This window comes from Delphinapterus leucas, chromosome 2 (assembly GCF_059928025.1).
Source record: "Delphinapterus leucas isolate spDelLeu-1000000601 "Yukka" chromosome 2, BTC_Dleu_Yukka2, whole genome shotgun sequence".
Classification (NCBI taxonomy): domain Eukaryota; kingdom Metazoa; phylum Chordata; class Mammalia; order Artiodactyla; family Monodontidae; genus Delphinapterus; species Delphinapterus leucas.
In genome coordinates, this window is record NC_143130.1 from 172,477,865 (window position 1) to 172,500,111 (window position 22,247).

The 22,247-nt window shown below is 45.2% G+C and overlaps 1 protein-coding gene across 1 annotated transcript; it reads right to left on the bottom strand.

Moving 5' to 3' along the window:
• Positions 1-4,109: 4,109 nt before the first annotated feature.
• On the bottom strand, positions 4,110-8,160 carry TCL1A (TCL1 family AKT coactivator A). Its single transcript, XM_022575882.3, has 3 exons — positions 8,041-8,160; positions 4,671-4,841; positions 4,110-4,285 (listed from the first exon to the last, which is right to left on the bottom strand). Exons 1-3 carry the CDS (start codon positions 8,158-8,160, stop codon positions 4,229-4,231), a joined length of 348 nt encoding a protein of 115 aa, XP_022431590.1. The 3' UTR covers positions 4,110-4,228.
• Between the last annotated feature and the right edge of the window lie 14,087 nt (positions 8,161-22,247).

Consider the following 22,247-nt stretch of genomic DNA (forward strand, 5'->3'; position numbering starts at 1 on the left):
CTGGGCTTTAGATGTATTGAGGAATTATAGTTAATTTTATTAGGGGTGACAATGGTATTGTGGCTATCAGGAATAAAAAGTTTTCTCTGTGGAGATACATAATAAAATACTTGTGGGTGAAATATTAAGCCTTTAAAATACTTCAGCAAAAACACAAACCCCAACTTTGTATGGGGGGAAATGAAACAAGACTGGCGTGATGCTGATCACGGCTCAAGCTCTTTGTCAGATGCCAACATACATCTGTGCCTGGGCCCATCTCGCTCAGCTTCCTCAGGAATGCTGGTCCTTTGACTACAGCCTCTCTGCTCTGCCGCACCAGCTTGTCCCTTCTGCTGACCTTTTCCTTGGGCTGCACACACGGGCTCCCTCACCTCCCGCTGAAGCTCCCTCGACGCCACCCTCCTCCACAGCAAAGCTCCTAGAAGGGCTGCCTCTCCCCACCTCCCCTTCCCTCCTACGCCTACCCCAACCGGGCCATGCCCCTGTCACAGCAAACTTTCCCTGACAGTGTCACCACCAGCCTCCACGTGGCCAAATCTGATACCCACTTCTCTCTATTCAGCCCCTCATCGGCGTGCTCCCCAGCCCACCACAGCGGCCCTCTGGAAACACTTGCTTCCGGGTTTCAAAGATGCCACCATCTCTCCAAGAGGGACCTAGGTCAGACCCCTGGCTTTCACTGCTATTGATACCTTAATGATTTCTACATTGATGTTTTTAGTCCTGACCTGAGTTCTAGATCCATATTCAATCAACAGCCTATCGACTCGCCAACTGGAGGTGTCACTATTCCACCATTGTCCACCCAGCTGTCTCAGCCACAACCCCAAAGTCATTCTTGTTGTGGAAAACTGAGATTCTGCATCGCATTTATAGTTAATTTATTAGGGCCACTTATGCTCACAAAAGAGCATTTTCTTTTAGTGAGAAGATCTTTTGCTGTTTCAGTTTCCATAGCAAATATTTTAAAAAAATAATTTATTTTTGGCTGCGTTGGGTCTTCGTTGCTGTGCACGGGCTTCCTCTAGTTGCGGTGAGCGGGGGCTGCCCTTCATGGCGGTGCGCGGGCTTCTCACTGCGGTGGCTTCTCTCGTTGTGGAGCACAGGCTCTAGGCACACGGGCTTCAGTAGTTGTGGCTCGCGGGCTCTAGAGCGCAGGCTCAGTAGTTGTGGCTCGCGGGCTCTAGAGCGCAGGCTCAGTAGTTGTGGTGCATGGGCTTAGTTGCTCCGCGGCACATGGGATCTTCCTGGACCAGGGCTCGAACCCCTGTTCCCTGCATTGGCAGGCGGATTCTTAACCATTGTACCACCAGACAAGCCCTCCGTAGCAAATTAAACCTGCACAGCACTTGCATCTCCTCGTCCTGGGACTCTCCTCCCTGATTTAAGAAGAATCTAGATCCCTCTCATTTTCAAGGTTCAATCTTAAAGGCTACCTACACAGGTGGGAATTCCTTCACCACCTGACCTAACTCGCTACCAGGTTACTGTGTTCTGTTTTCATTGTAGGATTTTGCACGTTCCAAGCTTCTTGTTCTTCTTTTTCCAGAATGAAAGCTGCATGAGAGCAGCTTAGCTTTGTCCACTGCTGTATCTGCAGCCCTCAGCAGAGTTCACGGTGATGGCCAAAGTTTCATGAACAAGAGAAGTTTGCACAAGAACTGTCTTGGTCTGCTCGGGCTGCTGTAACAGAACACCACAGACTCCGTGTGGTGTGGTGGTGGCAGCTTAAAGCACAGATGTTTATTTCTCACAGTTCTGAGGCTGGAAGTCCAACATTAAGGTACTGGCAGATCCAGTGTCTGGTGAGGGCCGCCTCCTGGCTTGTTGACAGCTGTCTGTTCGCTGTGTCCTCACCTGGCATTTCCTGGGTGCGTGCACGTGGAGAGAGTGATCTTTCTCTCTTCTCCTCCTTAAAAAGGCACTAATTCCATCATGAACGCCCCATCCTCAGGACCTCTTCTCACCCTAATCACCTCCCAAAGGTCCCACCTCCAAATACACACGTTGGCGGTTAAGGCGTCAACATCTGAATTTGGGGGACACACAAGCATTTAGCCCCAGATGAGAACCTTCCTCTTCCTGGACCTGTTCCTAAAATGAGGCCACTGGCTGATCACTGATGTTCCTCCTGGTCTGATGTTTTGACGCTTCGACAGACCAAACTTTTACACTGCCAAGCACCATGCAAGGCGATAGGGTTAAAATGATAAAAGATGCACACCCTGGCACGTGTGGTACCTGACGCTTATCTGTCTAGGGCCGAGTAAGAAGACTGGGGTCAGAGAATAAAAAATAGGAAATGTAGTATTTTCTTATATAATTCTCATATTAGATACTTAACAACCTATTTGTGTCATTACCCTGACATCGCTCTGTGATGAAGAGCTATAGACTAAAGTCACACTAAGTGGAGAGGAGCAGTATTCCACACAGAATGGATTCCTTTGACTGGAAGGCATCCCTTTGTAATGCCTGAGGTACTGCTTACCTGTTCAGAAGGCAGACGAGGGGCAGCGGATCTTGAGAAGGAAGCAGGAGGCATCGGGGCTGGGCTGTGACTGCGGGGCACGTGAAGTAGGGAAGGGACTCTGGCTGGATGGCTGGGTACAGTTTCAGGGAGGAGGGACTCCTGCTGGGATTGGAACTACCCAGGTGAGGACAGAGGAGCTAGAGCTGGCTGGACCAGGAGGGTGAGGAGGACAGGGCCGGGGGTGGGGGGCCTTGAATACCAGGAGATGCTGATTGAGACTTTTTGAGGTCACTTATTCCAATGGTTGTCAAAATTATACCTCTAAGAACGCTGGGCTTTTGAGCATTTGGATTATACGGAAAAAAAGGAAAATTCCAACCTTTCCTCCAAAGTAAAAATATATATACACTAAATTCACGAATATTCTTTCCGTTTCAAATATTCTTACTCAGTGACCATCTGCTCCCGCTTCTCTCCACTAGAATCTGGGTCAAGGATAGAAGCTGGTCCGGCACAAAGTTAGATGAACTGTCTTACATTTAATCAACCAACATTACAAAGTGTTCACGCGACATACAACTTCATAACATCCAGGTCTGTGGGCACCTGTAAAACAGGGGGACCTCTAACCTCTATCCTTCTACAGGTGGGCAACCCGAGGTCCCGTCCACAGTGCTCGCCTGTCCAGACTCCTGCCACATCCCAGGCTGGGGATCACTGACCGGCAGGCTTCTGGGTCCTGAGCACAGACCTGGGCCCTCCTCAGGCCTTCACTCGAGGCTGCTGGGGCAGGGGGCGCTGGCCGAGGTGTGGTCATGTGTGGGCCGGCACCACAGGAGACAGCTGGTCCAGGGGCTCAGAGACCAGGCTCAGGCGAGTAGGTCCCATCCCCTATGGCCGGAAGGACACAGAGCTGAGGTGACAGAATGAGAAGCAGCCCAGGGCATTCCGGATGTGACACTAGTTGCTGGGAGGGACAGAACGGGGACAGAGGCTGAAGACCATCGGGCTGCTGAGAAAGCCGGAGACACGGGTACGGCGGGGCAGGAAGAGGAAGCTGTACCCACACACAACCTCTCCGGCAGGCAGGTCCGTTGTGGGGGGCTCATCCTCTGCCCATCCTTCCCCTCCTGGACCTGGGTGTGGCGGAGCAGGACACACAGGGCTGGTGCACGAAGGTGAACGCAAGCACGAACATCGCCGCGGCAGGCTTGGGGCTCAGGGGGCAGGAGGAGATGGGAGCTGCAGGACCTGGGACAAGAGAAGACAGGGTCAAGGGCAAAGGGGAGGAAGGGGCAGGGTGCGGGGTGGGCAGGAGTGGAGCTGCCGGGAAGAGTCTGGACGGGCGAGCTGGGTGGTCGGTGCTGGTCTCCAGAGCCGAGGCCTTGCGTCGGAGCCAGCAGCTTGGTGTCGGAAGACCCAGATCTGAAACCTGGCTCTGTGATCTGGACCAGTCATTGTGCCTCTCAAAACCCCTTTTTATAACCTGTAAAGTTAATACTACCCAGCTTGGTTGATGCGATGATCAAGGGACAGTGCCCACACCTGTGAAGCACTGTGCAGCTGTGTGCCCCTAATATTAAGGGGGCCTAAAAATGATTGGCTTCTGAGGTGTTAAAGGAGAGAGCCTGGGTCCCCCACCCTGGGGACCGTCGCAGGGCAGCGCATTCGGGGGGTGGGGGTCAGTTCTGCCTTCACGGAAGGCAGGAGGGGCGTACCCTCTTCTTGACCTGGCCCCGGGGGCTCACCTCGTCACTCATACTCTGGGTCTGCCATCTGCTCCAGGAGCATGTCCTCCGTGTCGCCGAACTGTGAGAGAGAAGGAGCTGGAGGCCAGAGTCCGGGATTCTCCTTCCCCTCCCGGCCCCAGGGCTTGGAGGGGCAGGCGGGAACTTGCATGGGGGGGACCCCAGGGGCCCCTCCTCCCACCAGCCTTCACCCTGGGACTGCCCGCCACAGAGGCTCCTGCCACCCAGGGGCTTCCGCTGGAGACCCCCGAGGGTGGTTGGTCATTTGCTTCTAATGTTTCTCCAATCTGGTCCTTTAAAAATCTGCACTTGTAAAGTCCCTCCATTTTTTTAGCTTCTGGTACAGAAATGGAGGGAACAGATAGACCACAGAGGCCAGACATGGGGGAAGGGGAGCAGGGCCACCCACGATGACCTGATGGGTCCCCGGAGAAGCACACACTTGCCTCGATGTGGTATACTATGCGCCAGAAACTGGAGTCTGAGCCTCGGTACCTTCTTCCAGGGTAGAGCTGCCACATGACGGGCAGCAGGTATGGGCCCAGCTGGCTGGGGCACACAGGCTCCCCCAGGGGGACATCTTCCTGACGCATGAGGACTTGGAGGCTACTTTCTAACTGAAGAGAAGAGAAGGGCAGGGCACACCTTCACGGTCCTGCAGGCACAAATACCCACGGTCCATCCTGCCACCCACCCAGCCCAGCCCGCATCTAAGATGCTGGTGGTCACTGTTCCCAGAAGCTCCAATCCCTAAGCCAGGCACGCTCCTCTCAGGGACTCTGGCTGGGCCGAGATGACCAGCACTCGAATGGGTCTAGATACCCAGACAGGGCCACAAAAGGTCCACTTCGTGACAAATGCCTAGTTGCCGGGGTATGCCATGGGGCCCCGGAGCTTCTGTAACTATGGAGTCTGGTGCCTATTTCAGCTGATGGGGGATTTTCTTGGATTCTTCTTTATCACACAACCTCTTTTAAACAAGATCTCCCCAGACCCCAGAATCAGGTGACAGCCCACTTGTCACCATCTCTGCCACCGTTCCTGTTTCATCGCCTCTCGCTGGGCTACTGTGACAACGGCCCAACTTGCCGCCTACTTGGCCCTGTGGCCACAGCCGAGACTCAGCACCGCAGCCAGGTGTGCACCTAAAAATCACGTCACTCCCCTGCTGGCTGCCCTCCGACACCTTCCAATCGCAGGCAGATGAACTGAAATCTTCACCGTGGCCCGAAGGCCCCCAAGAGCGGCTCCCTGTCTCTCTCACCTCCTTCTGTTCCATCCTGGACCCTCCACCCATTCCAGCCACACAGGCCTCCTCGCAGTGTCTGGGATGTGCACACGCCCAGAAATCTCTCACACCTGCTGTCCTCTGCCTGGAACATTCTCCCCTAAATCCATGAAGGGCTCACACCCTTTTTTTAAGGCAGGTCTCTGCTCAAATGTATGTCTATAAATACAAACGTCAGCAAAATCCAACTTTTACGATATACATAAGAGGCATGTCCCAGATGTCCAGAAAGGTTTCAAAGAAAATGATGGGCAAAGTGTGGCAGGCACATGCAAATTAAAACTCGGGAGGGGAGGGCTTCCCTGGTGGCGCAGTGGTTAAGAATCCTCCTGCCAACGCAGGGGACACGGGTTCAAGCCCTGGACTAGGAAGATCCCACATGCCGCAGAGCAACTAAGCCCGTGCGCCACAACTACTGAGCCTGCATTCTAGAGCCTGGGAACCACAACTACTGAAGCCCACGAGCCTAAAGCCCATGCTCTGCAACAAGAGAAGCCACCACAATGAGAAGCCCATGCACTGCAACGAAGAGTAGCTCCCGCTCGCCACAACTAGAGAAAACCTGAGCACAGCAACGAAGACCCAACACAGCCAAAAATAAATAAATTAAAAACAAACAAGCAAACAAGAAAAACTCTGGAGAGGACTAGCCTGAAGACCTCACCCCACTACCCCACTCATCCTTGCCTGCCCTCCCACTGTAGTTATCCTACAGAACTTACCACCGGCCTCAATTAGTGTGCTGTCCTTCTCCCCCAGCAGAATGTCAGCTTCACAAGCAGTGAGATTTAATCACATTCACTGCAAAACCCCACAGCCTAGAATCCTGCTTGGCATAAAAATTGGACTCTTATCTTTGTTCAATGATTATTTTTCCAAAGTGGAAATAGCTTTTCAAAATTTTTGTCTATGAAGTAAATTAGAACTCACTGTTAAAAAATAATTCAGATCATCCTGCAAGGTGTAAGTGTGAAAATCACCATTCTTGCTGTGTTAGTATATAACCTTCCATATCCTTTAACCATTTTACGTTTGTTTATTCATCTCTCTCTTGTTGACTTATGTAAATCTTTACATATTAAGAATACTGGTCCTTTAAGTTATGTGGGGAAATTCCTGCCCCATGGTTTGCTAAGGGGTTATGTTTTGTCCAGAATTTATAATGATTAGGTGAAAAACTCTGCTTCGCAGTTTCAGCATCATGTTGAAGAAGATATGTCCCAACCAGAGATTAAAAAAAGATATTCACTTAAATTTTCCTCAAATACTTGACTTACAGTGAATATTTGACTTGATTTTTAAAAGTATATATATGGGGCTTCCCTGGTGGCGCAGTGGTTGAGAGTCCACCTGCCAATGCAGGGGACACGGGTTCGTGCCCCGGTCCGGGAAGATCCCACATGCCGCGGAGCGGCTGCGCCCGTGAGCCATGGCCGCTGAGCCTACGCGTCCGGAGCCTGTTGCTCCGCAACGGGAGAGGCCACAACGGTGAGAGGCCCGTGTACCGCAAAAAAAAAAAAAAAAAAGTATATATATGTATATAAATATGTATTTCAAACTCTTAAAAGCCAATAAAGATGCAAAGTTTAGATGGTGGTTATGACTCTGGAATCCCAACCCCATTACCTACAAGCAGCACTACTTTGAACAGATTTACATTTTTATGCCTCTGTTTCCTCATCTATAAAATGGGAACACAGTCACTCTCAGTAACTTTTAGCTGTCCTGCTATTACATTACATAAATGTTCTAATACGACATTTAAATTTTTCTTTTATACGTTCTTTCTTTGGTTTATATATGGAAAGTTTCAACATTTTTCACCTAAGTTTGAGGAAATCCATGCTCCGATGGAAAGTGCTGTAAGAGAGTTGTATTTCTTAAAAAAAGAAAAAAAATTAAATATCCATCTTAAGGCATTACACATAAAACAAAGTCAAAGTCTATTCAACACTGGCTTTTATACTACTATATACCTTGTGAAGTTTGTTTCTTCCAAAGCACAGAGGAGGTATGAAATATTCCAAACTCTATAGCAGTGCTTCCCAAACTTGGTTGACCATAATCTGTTGAGGGTTCTTTCAAAATACAGATTTCTGGGGCTCATCTATTGAGATTTTGATAATTGGCCATGTGTGTGAATCACTTACTTTGGAGATTATTCCCATCTTATGGATTAGAACCCTGAGGCCCAGAGAAGTCCTATTTTACTCAAGATCATATTCATACACTCCAGACACACTGGGTCCCCATTCTTTGGCCAACGTGCCTCTCTCTGTGTTTCTCCCACCCTCCTTTCTGGCCCGGAGAACTTCTCACCCTTGCGCTCAGTGCAAAGTGGTTTCATCTGTGAGTCCCCGGCCGCCCTGGGTGGACCTGCCCTTCTGAGCCTCCCCGCCGCCCTCGCCCTGCGGCATGTGAGGGGCTCCTCCAGGGCCTGCACGGCCTGGGGCGACCCGGCTCCAGAGCCCGGGCCACGGATGGGACGCCCATGCTGCCCCGCGCGCCCGACCCCAGAGCGTCTGTACCTCGATGGTTACGGGCAGCCACGTGCGCTGGTTCTCGTCCACATACACGGCCTTTTCCCAGATCCACAGGTGGTCCGGGTGCAAGGCCGTGTGCGCCCTGAAGAAAGGGAGCTCGCCCATGGTGACGCGAGCGGTCTTGGAAGCAAGGATTGGAGCCTCTCCGGGCTTCTCGGTAGTCCAGGGGCTGCGGAACCTCGATGCTTTATAACGGGACGGTGCGCGGGCGCCCCCACGCGGCGGGGCGGGAGGAGGGCGGGGCGGGAGGAGGGCCGTGCCGAAGCGACAGGATCTGACCCTGCACCGAGGCCTGCCTTGTGCCCTGAGACCCTGGCAGCGTCTAGGAGCGCAGATCCAGCCCCACAGACCCAGGACTTCCTCCATACTCACCGCCAGCCAGCCTTGCCCTCCGTCCCCTACTCCCCACTGCTGGGGAGGCACTCGGGTCTGTGGCTATGGCCTTTTCTTCTGTCAGGAGGCACCTGCGTCCTCCGCTCCCTTCGACACCCGTGCCCCACTGTCCGGAACAGCCACTATGTGTGGCCGCTCAAGACTGGGACTCGGAGCCTCTGCTTGGAGCTCACAGTCGACATGTGGCCACCCGGAGCCAGGGCCCCTGCACATCTGGGATCAGAAGAGATGGTGCAAGCCTGAACCAGGCCTGGACTTTCCCAGGTTCACGGCACCACTGTCAGCCTGTGGATTTGGGTATCGAAGTCAATTTCCTTGGTAAATTGCAGCTCTTGAAGCCCCCCTTCCCTCTCTCCAACACGTTTTCCATTCATTGATGATGCTGTGGTCATCTGATAGCTATTCTGAAACGTGGTAGTGAAGAAGCATGGGTTTTTCCCTTTATAGTCTTTGAATTCATTAGTGAAAACATCGTTCCAAAATGAATGCTTAAAAAGAAACCCCTCCCTCCACCCCAAGATCAATGGATTTGAAAAGTCCCTGGGTTCTAGAATCAAGCATTTCTCTGTAAATTACATCGAATAAGGAAAACAATTTCACTTCATTTTGCTGTACCACATGCCCATTAAGGCAATTAAGAAAATAAAATACGAGAAACATGTAAAAGGAGCTCCAGCCTGGTTGCTCAAATGATACCAGTGGTGCCTCACCTTCCAGCTCTTTCTTGTCTCTCTGACTAGGCACTAAGAAAATAATTTATGATCTTTTGAAATGTCTCAGAAGTGAAAATGAGCTTAACACCTGATCCCTCTGTCAGTAAAGGTATGTATCTGCTTCTCTGCCTAACCAGACAGCCTAATTCCCAGGAAGGTGCTGAGGTGGCCTAAGGTAATGGAGATATAATTAGATTTACCATGAACACAAAATAGAAGACAAAAGCCAAGTAAAGTTGGGAGCGGAGGCAGGTGACATGAGCCAGCAAACCTCTTTCCCACTGCAGCCCCTAATGGTGCTACTGTTTAATATTCAGACTTGTGGCTTTCAGGCGGCTTTCCCTGTGAATGGTTCTTAATTCCGGACCCAGATAGCCACTGGGAGCAAGATAATATGGTCATATACTCTGTTGAGGAAGTCTCAGCCCGGTCCTGAGCTTTGAGGTCAAAACAAAAACAAGTCCAGCTTAAACAGTGCTGCTGGGATGACCTCTTGTGGCAAGGGAAGGGGGCACCCAGGAGCCATTGTGGCCACTGTCTCAGCCACATGGATGGCTCCAGGACCCACAATGCCACTGGGTCTGCTGATTTCATTAGCACTCGTTCTGCTTTTCTAAGAGGCCACAAATAATGGGCCAAGAATCAGAACCATTTGGCTGGATATGCTTCTGAATGTTCTGGGAATATGATTCCCCCTCTCCTCCCACCCTCATTTTGAAAGAATAATATACTTCTTCAGTTTCACACGAGGGCTTCTTAACATTGAATGGGAGTATACATCATTCTTGTGTAGGATTTAGAAAATCATTTGAGAAGCGGGTCCAAAAAATGATCAGTGAAATAAGCATGACTGTGGAGTTCATCGAGCAGCTGCTGTTGGAGACCTGAGCCTTCTTTATGGAAATTCCATGAGAGGGAAAACATAGCTCCTGTGGGGTCTCAGAGACAGGGGAGCCCCTTCAGCATGTTATCTGCTCCATCTTAGGGCTCACGGCCAGCCAGCCTAGCTTCAGAGTTCTGTGCTCCTTTCCAGCTCTGGCCTTTGTTAGTCTGCAAGCTCCCTGAGGATAATCAAGCTGATATTTCATACAGAAAGTAACTTTCATATAGAAAGTAACACAAAGCAATTATGTTGACTCATTTTTCTAGTAACATCCTTAACTGACACACGTCCTGACTTGGAGCCCGTTTTGACTTTGCCTCTGTGACGTATGAACTTAGCAAATCCTTTGCTGTCTTGGCCCCATCTCCACACTTTTGTAATAGATGAGCCAAGCTAGATAGATGCTCTGGGCCCTACAATGAGTGGCTCCACACCATTAAGCTAATGGATCACAACCCTGGGTGTTTATTACAATCACCTGGGAAGCTTTTATAAAACACCTGTGCCTGGACTCCACCCCAGAGCAATGAGACCAGGATCTCTGAGACTGAGGTTTTGGGTTTTATTTTTTAAAGGATTCCTCAGGTGAGTCTAAAGGGCAGCCAAGGTTGAGAACCACTTCTCTAAGATCTGAGTTACTGTTTTGGAGGTATGACCAAGACTTATAAAACTAAATAACCGTGAAAATGTTAAAGCCATTCTTTCTACCGTCAATTCTCATTCTGAACCTCACCCAAGCCTGCTCTTCCTTTCCTAGGCTCTACTTTTAATTTGCTGCTTCCAATCTTTTGTGTACGGGGAACCATAACACCAAGATTATTAGGATTGTGAGGGTCTGAGATCTCGCCAATGCGAGAAATACAGAAGCTGCATCCATGCTAATTGCCTGGAGTGTTTTGTTGTTCTTCTTGTTAATTCCTAAACCTGGGCCATATTTTAGATAATTAAGGCTGATGACTAAGTGAGCTCAGGGTAAAAGGGATGTTATAACTTTAACCCATAGGGATGAAATTTTGTCTCTAGGTTAATGGAGAATCTGAGACAAGGATATACTAAGTAAAACTCAGGGACTGATCATAGCTTTAATCCTTGCATGGCTACTGTCTCTCTCTAAACAGAGTTTTCTTTAAGTTTTAAGCCCTTCTCAAGCTCTAAGGTGTATATGGCGAACTTGGTAAAATGCACATGCTAACTGGATAGAGTTGGGTTGAGATCCTGAATTTCTAACAAGCTCCAAGGTGGGGCTGACGCCGATAGTCTATGAACCACCCCCAAGTAGCAAGGTCCTATGCTAACTCAATACACACACAACACAACTGCAAAAGCAAACACCCATAACCCCGTCTCAAAACACACAAAATGGTTGACGCTGACAAACTGGTGCAGTGAGCAGCATGTAGGATCAATAGAATTGTAACAGACACTTTGAGCTAGAAATGAGGCTCCCATTTGCCCGGAGACAGGTTAAAACTTACCTAAATTTGTATCCGAAGCCCTTTTCAAGCATGGGATTACTCCACACGTTGGGTATTATACCCACCCTATCGCTGGGGCTGCCCATCAGCCTGGTTCTTTTTTTTTTTCTTTTTCACAGGCTCCGGACACGCAGGCTCAGCGGCCATGGCTCATGGGCCCAGCTGCTCCGCGGCATGTGGGATCCTCCCGGACCGGGGCACGTACCCGCGTCCCCTGCACCGGCAGGCGGACTCTCAACCACTGCACCACCAGGGAAGCCCCAGCATGGTTCTTCTTGCTGCACCCTTAATTCTTCTTTAATTTAGTTTGATTGCATTAATTTGACCTCAGAAAAATATTTTGCATTTCTCTTTATTCCTCCTAGAAAAGTGGCTCTTCATCTTCATGCTTCTAACATATATAAACTGAGATAAATATATTAACTGTATAGCGCTTTTAGTTTTCATACTGAAAATGTCCTCTGTCCCATTTACACAATATCTCTTGACCTAGCTTTTCAATTTTAGGATATTTTAAATGGAATTCTCATCAATTAACAGCATGGGGGACTTATTTTTACATGAGGTATATAAATATAGTATGTATATACTAATATGTATGTTTTATGTGCTAGGTCAGAATCTAGTTGTATCTTAATTTTTCCAAATTTTTAGTCAGTCTCCCAAAGACTGCTGAATAATTTATCCTTCCACACAAGATTTCTGACAGCAGAAATTTTTAAAATAAAATTATTTTATTGTTTTGGCCACACCACGCAGAATGTGGGATCTTAGTTCCCCGACCAGGTAGCGAACCTATGCCCCCTCCATTGGAAGCACAGAGTCCTAACCACTGGACTTCCAGGGAAGTCCCTGATAGTGCCCCTATTAAATATGAAGTTCCCATGTACAAATGAGTCTGTTTCTGGGCTCTGTTCTGTCGCATTTGACTGTTACTATGGTAAAACCACACTTAAAATTTTTTACAGGGCTTCCCTGGTGGCGCAGTGGTTGAGAGTCCGCCTGCCGATGCAGGGGACACAGGTTCGTGCCCCGGTCCAGGAAGATCCCACGTGCTGCGGAGCGGCTGGGCCCGTGAGCCATGGCCGCTGAGCCTGCATGTCCAGAGCCTGTGCTCCGCAACGGGAGAGGCCACAGCAGTGACAGGCCCGCGTACCAAAAAAAAAAAAAAAAATTATTACAAATTTGAATTTGAAATACTTGATGGGATAGGTCTTCTCTCTGTTCTTTTTTCAAAATTGTACTTTTGCATCTCTGTATTTTTTCTTTTTTTTTAATATCTTTATTGCAGTATAATTGCTTTATAATGGTGTGTTAGTTTCTACTTTATAACAAAGGGAATCAGCTATACACATACGTATATCCCCATATCTCCTTCCTCTTGCATCTCCCTCCCACCCTCCCTATACCACCCCTCTAAGTGGTCACAAAGCACGGAGCTGATCTCCCTGTCTGTATTTTTTCTTAATACTTTTGGGATTTTTACTGGCAGCTCATTGAATTTGTACAGTTAAGGAAAACCTCATATTCTTTGAAAACATTTTGTAATATCTCCTTTGAAAGTGTTACATATTTTGTTTTGCTTACTTCTAGATATTTTTTAGTTTTGTTGCTTTTCTAAATGGTGTATATTTTTTAATTTGCCATCATTTTATTTAGAATTGTTGCGTCCATCTCTGTCACTGCGTGCCAATGAAAACATATATTTTCTCTGTGTTTGTATCAGTGAGAAGATAACGATGCCTTAAAAGTTGGAAAGGATACACTTAAATTCTTTCTTTATTGACCTATAACGTACATACAGAAAATTGCATGAGGGAATGCATGAATGGTCTTATTTTTAGAGATTTTAAGCTTTTTTAAAAATTAAAGTATAGTTGATTTATAGTTAGTTTATTGTGTTAGTTTCAGGTGTACAGCAAAGTGATTTGGTTAATATATATACATATATATATATATACACACCAAATATATATATTCTTTTTTAAAAATTCTGTTACAAGATATTGAATATAGTTCCCTGTGCTATATAGTAAATTCTTGTTGAATGGTATTTTTTATGCTCCTTTCTGGTGTAAAATTTTGGTGTTGACTTTGCACCCAGCATCCTTGCTAAGCTCTTGTATTAGTTTTGATGGTTGGTTTATCTGCAAATAATAGTTTATTTTTCCCTCTTCCTTTCCAATCCTTATACTTCCTAATGTCTGTCTATCTGTTTCCCTTTCCCTCTCCCTCTGTCCCTTTCTCTCTCTCTTTCTCTCTCTCTCTCTAGGTCTCTCTGTCTCATTGCCTTTTGGTGTTCGTTAAAATATGTTAAGTAACATGAGTGGTTGATGGTAGGTGTTCCTGTCTTTAATAAGAATTCTAAAGTTTAACCAGTAAACGTGATCTTAGCTGAAAGTTTTGATAGATATGCTTTATCAGTTAAAGAATGTCCTACCATTCCTAGTTCTTCAGCTTTTTTTTTTAACATATATGTTGAATTTTATTGGATGCCTATTTTGCATCTATTGAAATGATCTACATTTGTGGTGAAGCGGTTACTGTAATGCCGTAGGTTAGCTACCCAGCCCGCATTTCTCTTCTTCTTCATGCTGCAGAACCCTCATTTTGGGGGGTCTCTACCTCTAAGTTCTTCAGGTAACTGGGAGTAATGATGACCCACTTCATCGGTAAATCCTGATTTCTCTAAGGTAGTTCTTGGTTTGGGGTGACCACATGCCTTAGCTCTGGCCCATGAGGCCTAAGCTGTTTTTTATTTAGATCTAGAAAGTTCTCAGCTATTACTTCTTCAATTATGGTTTTCTCACATTCTTTTTATTTTCTTCTTTTGGAAGCATTATTAAATAGGTGTTTATATTTCTGCATTCATCCTCCATGACTTAGCTCATTTTTATTCTTTCCTTCTCTTTTAGCTAATACATCCCAGGAGACTTCCTAAGACTGATTTTTCAGTTCAGTAATTTACTCTTTACTGGTATCCATTATGCAGTTTAGCCTATCTACTGAGTTTTTCATTTCAGGAGTTTTATTTTTGTTTCCACAATTTTTCTTTTTTTTTTTTTTGTTGGGGGATAGGCAAGTGAAGAATACAACTTAAAAACGATTGCAAGAAAAACATAAGACCGCTTCTATGACCTTGGGAAGAAATGTATTTTTTTTTCACGAAGAAACAAGACCCACAAACAAAAATGGAAAAGAATGATAAATTGAAAAAATTGTTCAGCAAACACAAACGGTGGTTTAAAAGATAAGCAACACACTCCCTTTCTTCACCTCTCCCTGTCTCTTAGTCTCTCTCCTCAAACTCCAGATACTTTACAAAGATACTTTAAAACTGACTCAGGGTTTATGAAGAGTAATGGTGGGGGGAAAAAAAGAAATTCAATCAAAGGAGAAGCAGTGCAAGCCTGCTTACAAGGAAGTACATCCAAATGAGGCGTGAGTCACAAGACGGGAGCTCCATGCACAGAAATGGTCACACGTAGTGGGAGGAGGGAATGGAAGTGGCAACAAAAGGATTAACTAGAATTTTACAGCAGGGCGTTTGGTCCAGCTGTTGTGAAGATCTCACTGCCACCTCCACACCCCACCGCCCTGGTTAAGGGAAAAACTACATCTGTTCTCTGGAGGAATGGTACTCGGATAGGAGTTGGGGCAGTGCCCTGGAAGGGGGCAGGAAGTCCATAAATAAGCAGACGACCCCCACCCCCGCCCACTGGAGACCCAGGCAAACTCCTTAGCCCTGGATAAGAAGAGAAACAAGCCCCATAGAAGTTCTGCCCATCCCCCAGATAGATTTCCAAAGCCAGGACAGCTGAAACTCTTATAGGGGAGCACAACTTCTGAGATGAGCTCACAGAAAGGAATCACAGGAGGGTGCAAGAACACACACGCCACGCAAAAGAGGCAAAAAACAGAAGAACTTACACCTAAGGGAAGAGAGCAGTCCAAACAGCGAGAAGCAGTATTTAAAACAAGCCTAATTGATATGCCCACAGAAAGTAAGGTTGTGTTTTATGGCAATGACACAAGTATAAGTGGTTATTTTTTTTTTAAATCATATTCTGGAGATGCAGTACTGTAGGGGTACAAGCACAGGCTCTGGAATCGGTTGCCTGGATCTACATTCCATCAGTCGCTTACTGGGTCTGTAACCTTGGGCAAGTCCCTTACCTTCTCTGCGCTTTGAGTTTGTTGTTTGGAAGATGGGAATAATAAAATTACATCTACTTCATGGGGTTTTTATGAAGATTAGTTAATATTTGTAAAGTGTTTAGAGTAGCTCCTAACATATAGTAAGTACTCAATTAATATTTGTTCTTATGATCTTGGAAACAAAATATGCTGTTGTTGAAATTAAAGACTCACTAGGTACGTTGAATAACAGAATAGATAAGATCGAAGCCTGGAAGGTTGCCTCCCTGAATGCATCACAGACTGAAAGTTGGAAAGTGTGAAATTAAGAGACCTGGAGGATAAATGCACAAATTCCAATATCTATTTAATAAGAATTCCGGAAGCAGAGAAAAGAGAATAAAAGGGAGGCAATATTTGATAAATAATTGAGAAATTTCCAGAACTAAAGACAATTGATATCATCAGAATAGAATAAATAAGGGAAAAGATATCTAAATACATTGTAAAACAATTATCAAGGATAAATTTTTAAAAAATCCTTGTCAACAAGCAAAAAGGATTGATCAATCAGTAAACAGGTAGATAGATAGATAGACAGCGCTTATTGGTTCTATTTCTTTGGAGAACCCTGACAATACAGAGGCAATATTGGAGGGTGGAGGCGGGATACAGGGCTTCAACACTCAGGTGCACCTGGGCAGGAGGCATGCTGGGATCTGGAAACAGACCTGCAAGGATGGAAGGAAGCGGAGATGAGGCCAGATGTCTCCAGTGGGTGGGGCATCTGGTGGTGCAATGAATCAGTGAATAAATTCTAGTCCTATGTAAATTACTCAGCAATGAAATAGAGCTGGGGAAGATTAGCTAAGATTACACTATACTTTTAAACATGGATTTTAAGCACATTATTATTAAGAGTAAAACTGCAGAGAGGGCTTCCTGGAAGGTTCATTAACGTTGGCAAAGTGGAACAAAAATAGTAACACTGTTTATTCACATTGCTGGGAAATGAGTCAGAGATTGCAATCTGAAATTCAAAGCTAGGCGCCAGGATCCTGGAATTGTACGTACAATTTTATTTGTATGGAAACATACGACGTTTTTCTAGGAAGAGGGTCCAAGACTCTAAAAATTAAGAATTATCCATCATGTGATTTGTGATTCTTGATAACTGAAGTTTCCCCTCTTCTTTAGGACAACTTAAGTCATTTTTAGGGAAAAATATGTCTCCTCCAGAATATGACATCTGTCCTGGAGTTCATAAAGACAGTAGACTAAGTATAAATAAGCTTTCTCTTATTGACTTCTTAGGTAAAGTGATTAACCATGTTATGCTTTGGAAACATTCATAAGAAGTTTTAATACCCAGGCCGACCTTCTGCCTAATAGCTTGTACGGCCCCTACTCCTGTGCCTTTTTAGTTCTATTTACTTCAGAAGGCATTTAGTTACTTTCTCTCCTCTTCCTGTTCACTCCTTAATGAGGGCCTGTGTATCTTCCTTCTTCTAATCTGTTGTCTAAATTTACATGACATTATCTGGATGAGGGGCTAAGGATGGCAGAGGCTGCATAAGGGCCATTTTTCTTAAAGCTTTGTGTCCTCACTATGATCTTGTTCATTTCCTGGTTTGTATTTGTGCCAAAAATCTGACCACTGGATTCATCTGGGCATTGCTGCATTTTGTTAAAACTAAACAAACCAGTTGTGGCAGTAACCTTGGGAGACTGGAATATATTTCTGGAACAGTTGCCGTTTTTTCCCCTCATTCTAATTTACAACGCTCTGCTGTTGGTTTGATCTCGTCCCAGGTTTCTGAGGACTGCTGGAGAAGGTCATAGCTTTTTTCTGATTTGATACATTCATCATGTCTGATCCCACGCAGCCCACTCAGCAGTCTTGCTGATTTATTATCTTACTCATAGTGAAGACTTCCAAGTTACTCTTTTTCTAATTCCTCACGGGAATGTAAGCTCCATAAGGGCAGAGACTTGGTCTTGTTTCCTTGTATCCTGAGCACCTATGAGAACCTGACACACAGAAGACATTTAAGAAATACTGGAATGAGAAAACTGTCCAGAAAAGTCTTACATTGGGAAGTGGCAGAAGCACATTCTCCCATCAACTGTTGGGTCACCCAGAGTGGGGAGTGGAGCAACACAGGGAGTCACCAAACTCAACCCTAAATTCACCTTTAATAACATTGGTAAATGGGATTTCATGAAATTAAGAATTTCTCTTCATCATAGGGCTTCCCTGGTGGCGCAGTGGTTGAGAGTCCGCCTGCCGATGCAGGGGACACGGGTTCGTGCCCCGGTCTGGGAAGATCCCACATGCCGCGGAGTGGCTGGGCCCATGAGCCATGGCCGCTGAGTCTGCGCGTCCGGAGCCTGTGCTCCGCAACGGGAGAGGACACAACAGTGAAAGGCCCGCGTACCGCAAAAAAAAAAAAAAAAAAAAAGAGAGAGAGAATAAAAACCCAGAGTGTTATATTTGCAAGGTCTAGAACTGACAAACTGCTCGCATCCAGAATACATGAAGAATTCTAACAAATTAATAGAAGCATGGACAAAAGACTTGAACAGACACTTCACAGAAGAGGATATCCAAATGACCGATAAACATATGAAAAGGTGCTGAACCTCCTTCCTCATCAGGGAAATGTCAGTTAGACCACAGAGAAATCCTACCCACCACAATGGCTAAAATGGAAGACACATCCCAATCCTCCAGGGTAGTTTCTTCACTACCCTACCCTGATGTCATAAACATATATAGTTATATTTGATTCAGAAATATTAAAGTTTGTTTATTTCTTTAACAGTTAGGTTTCAGTATGCCTGGAAGCCATTTTGGGGGTTACATAAAGTAAAAGTTCAATTTTTTCCACACAAAATTTCCTAATTCCATTAAGCAAATAGTGCATTTGTTACTTAGTGCCTTATGATATACTTCTTCCATATGCCAAGTTATCATAGGATCATAGGTGTGGACATATATCTGAGCTATCATGTTCCATTTTCCTATTTATCTATTGCTGCATCAATATCATACTTTGACTTACTTTACATTTATGATAACTTTTGATATCAAAATTACCTTTCCTTTATACCTGATTTATACCTTCCTATTGCCTTCTGGAAAAAAAACTCTTTAGCAGCCAAGGCTCATCATAATCTGGCCTTTAACCTCCACTACCCTCTCCTCCCCTACCCCACACCCTATGCTCTTTGTTCCAACCATAGCAATATCTACTTAAGTGCTCAAAATGTATCATGCAGGCAAAGACATGGAATGGGAAGTAAGGAAAGGGCACTGAATATGTAAGGCTTATAGTTCTATGAATAAGGAACGATTTTTAAAGAAACATGCTCCTCAAAATCCAGTATTAAACATAACATAACAACATAATTTTGGGCAGGAGGTTAGGAACCCTATAAGTGCATCAATGCTGAAGTTCTTATCTTGGCTGAAAGGAAGTGGCGGAGAGAAGACATAGGTATTAATCATCTTTAGCAGAGATTAGGGAAAATTAAGCAAAGATAAAAGATTTCATAAGTCAAGAGTAACTAAAAGAAAGCATAATAAACTAAACAAACAAAAATACCCCACCAAATCCAGGAATGCCCCGTTAGTTTAACACTCAAAAATGAATTAATGTAACTTACCATATTCACAGACTAAAAAAAAAGAAAAAAAAAATATGATCATCTCAGTAAATGCAGAGAAAGCATTTGACAAAATCTATCATCCATCCCTGATAAAAAGTCTCTGGAAACTAGGAATAAAAGGGAATTTGCCCCATCTGATAAAGGGTAATCTATGAAAATCTATAGCTAACATACTTAATGGTAAAATAGTTAACGCTTTCTAAGTTTAGGAACAAGGCAAGAATGTCTCTTCCCACAAATTCTATTCAAAATTGTGACGTTTCTAGTCAGGGCAATAAATTAAGAAAAATACATAAAACAGCAGTCCGCAACCTTTTTGGCACCAGAGACCGGTTTCGTGGAAGGCAATTTTTCCACGGACCAAGGTGGGGTGGGGAGGGGAATGGGGACGGTTCAGGGGATAATGCCAATGACCGGGGCGGCAGATGCAGCTTCGCCTGCTCGCCCACCCTCACCTCCTGCTGTGCGGCCCAGTTCCTAACCGGGGGTTGGGCACCCCTGGTATAAAAGACATCAGATTGGAAAGGGAGAAGGAAAACTGTCTTTATTCACAGTTGACATGATTGCCTATGTAGGAAATCTGATGAAATCTATTTTTAAAAAAGCTACTAGAGGTAATAATTTTAGAAGATCAGTATATAAAAATCAATTGTATTTCTCAATATTACCAACAAACAATCAGAAATTTTAAAAACATCATTTAGAATAGCATACAAAATGAGATGCTTAGGGAGAAATCTGGCAAAAGATGTGCAAGAGCTGTACACTGGCTACTACAAAGCATGGCTGAGAGAAATGAAAGAAGGCCTCAATAAATGGAGAGAAATAGAATATTTATGGGTTGGGAGATTCACTATTGCTAAGATGGTAATTCCCCCTAAACTGATCTGTTGATTCAATGCAGGCCCAATCCAAATCCTAGAAGTCTTTTTTTTAATTGACAAGCAGTGGGGAATGGATGGTCTTCTCAACCAGTGGTATGGGGGGAAGTGGATATATACATGAACCATAATGAATCCTTATCTTATACAATGTGCAAAAAATATTTCCAGATGGATTGCAGATTTAAATGAGATAGGTTAAATAATAAAACTTTAAAAGGAAGACATAACAGAATATCTTTGTGACCCTGAAGTAGACAGTCTTCTTAAGTAGAACATAAAATCACTAATCATAAAGAAAAAATAAAGTTGGACTATATTAAAATTGAGGAAGCCTACTCACATAGTACACTATAAAAGGATAAAGAGTCAGCTCACCAAGTGGGAGAAGATATTTTCAGTACATGTATCTGAAAAAGGACTCATATAACATATGTAAAGAGCTTCTACAAATCAATATAAAAAAAGGCAACCCAGTAGATAAACTGGCAAAATACTTGAACAGGGACTTCACTAAAGAGGTTATCCAAATGGCCAATAGACATATGAAAATAAGCTCAAGTTCATTAGGCATCAGGTTTAATGCAAGTTAAACCCAGTATTAGAGACCACTGTGTACTAACCAGAATTGATAAAAGGAAAAAGAAAATATCAACTTCTGGTTAGCTTGTGAACAACTGGATCTTTATGCCCTGTTGGTAGAAGTGTAAATTCATGCAATTTGGAAAATCATCGACAATTTCTACTAGTGCTGAAAACACATGTACCTGATGACCCAACAATTCCATTCCCAGGTACACACCCTACAGAAATGTGAACCTATGTCCACCAGAAGTCATGGACTAGAATGTTCATTGCAAAACTGTTCAGACTGGAAACCACTCAAAAGCCCATCAATGGTCAAATGGTATTCATTCCATCATGGTATTTCCATACAATGGAATACAACTTGGCAATGAGAATGAGCAAATTACAGCTATGCACAACAAAATGGATGAATCCCACAAACAGAAGGGTGAGGAAAGTTACAGCCATGGGTGAACTCGCAGACATTGGGCATAGAAGCCAGGCTCAAAGGGGTATGTACTGCATGACATTTACATTTGCATTCACGGAAAGCACCAAGAGAAGCAAAGCTAATCTGTAGCGTCATAAGTCGAGAGAGTGGTTATTCTCGGTTGGGGAGATAGTGGCTGGAAGGGGATACAGGGAAGCTCTTAGGGGTCTGGCCATGTTCTTCTTTATGGGCTGGGTCCTGTGGCACAGCTGGATTCAGTCTGTGATCATTTAACATGCTATACACTCACCGTATATACAATTTGCTGGAGATATACTATATTCAGTTAGAAGGTTTCTATTGTTAAAATGAAATGACCATCAAGTGTTAAATAATAAAGAGAAGTTATATGGAATTCTGATAATTAAAAGCCAAAGGATCAGCACAAGCTTAGGTGCTATTGGAACTTGGAGGTAAGAGCGGCTGGCGTGGCCTGGAGCGCTGCCAGTGGCCTTTGTGGGGGAGGGGTACTGGAATGGCCTCAAAAGACAGCCTCTGGATGAAAGGGAATAGGTCCTTCGGCTCCAGATAAAAAATAACCTTTGAAAAGTGGGCCAATGATTATAGCCTATTCTTTCTGTAAGGAACGGCACCAAGAAACGGAGGAGAGCTTAAACAAGCTTTATTTGGGAGCGCTCCTGGGCGAGGTTCACTGGCCCGACAGAAAGGAACTCGCGCCCCAGCGAGGGTTTGCGCAGAATTTATAGGGGAAGAAGGGAAAGGGGTGTGGTGAATCCGGGAGGGCGCAGGGTATTCCTTATTTGGTGGGCTCTTCGGGTATCGTGGGGGGCCGTTAGTCCCGCCCCTCGAAAGGCGGGAAGGCTAGGCCGGGTGGAAAGTCCCCAGGTCAGTTTCCGGAACTGGGTGGTCCGGAAAGTGTCGGTCTGATGCACCCTGTGAGTCTGATTGCGTTCCGCAGCCTCGTGCCATTTGGCCTTACACTTCCCACCCAGAGAAGTCTTTCTGACCAGCCCTTTAAAG

Excerpts from the sequence above, each read along its gene's own strand:
- TCL1A (XM_022575882.3), bottom strand. The coding sequence starts at position 8,160 with ATGGGCGAGCTCCCTTTCTTCAGGGCGCACACGGCCTTGCACCCGGAC. Across the intron at positions 4,842-8,040 it reads GGCTGCCCGTAACCATCGAG|TTAGAAAGTAGCCTCCAAGT; the intron begins GTACAGACGCTC and ends TCTTCTCTTCAG. Across the intron at positions 4,286-4,670 it reads GCATAGTATACCACATCGAG|TTCGGCGACACGGAGGACAT; the intron begins GCAAGTGTGTGC and ends TCTCTCTCACAG.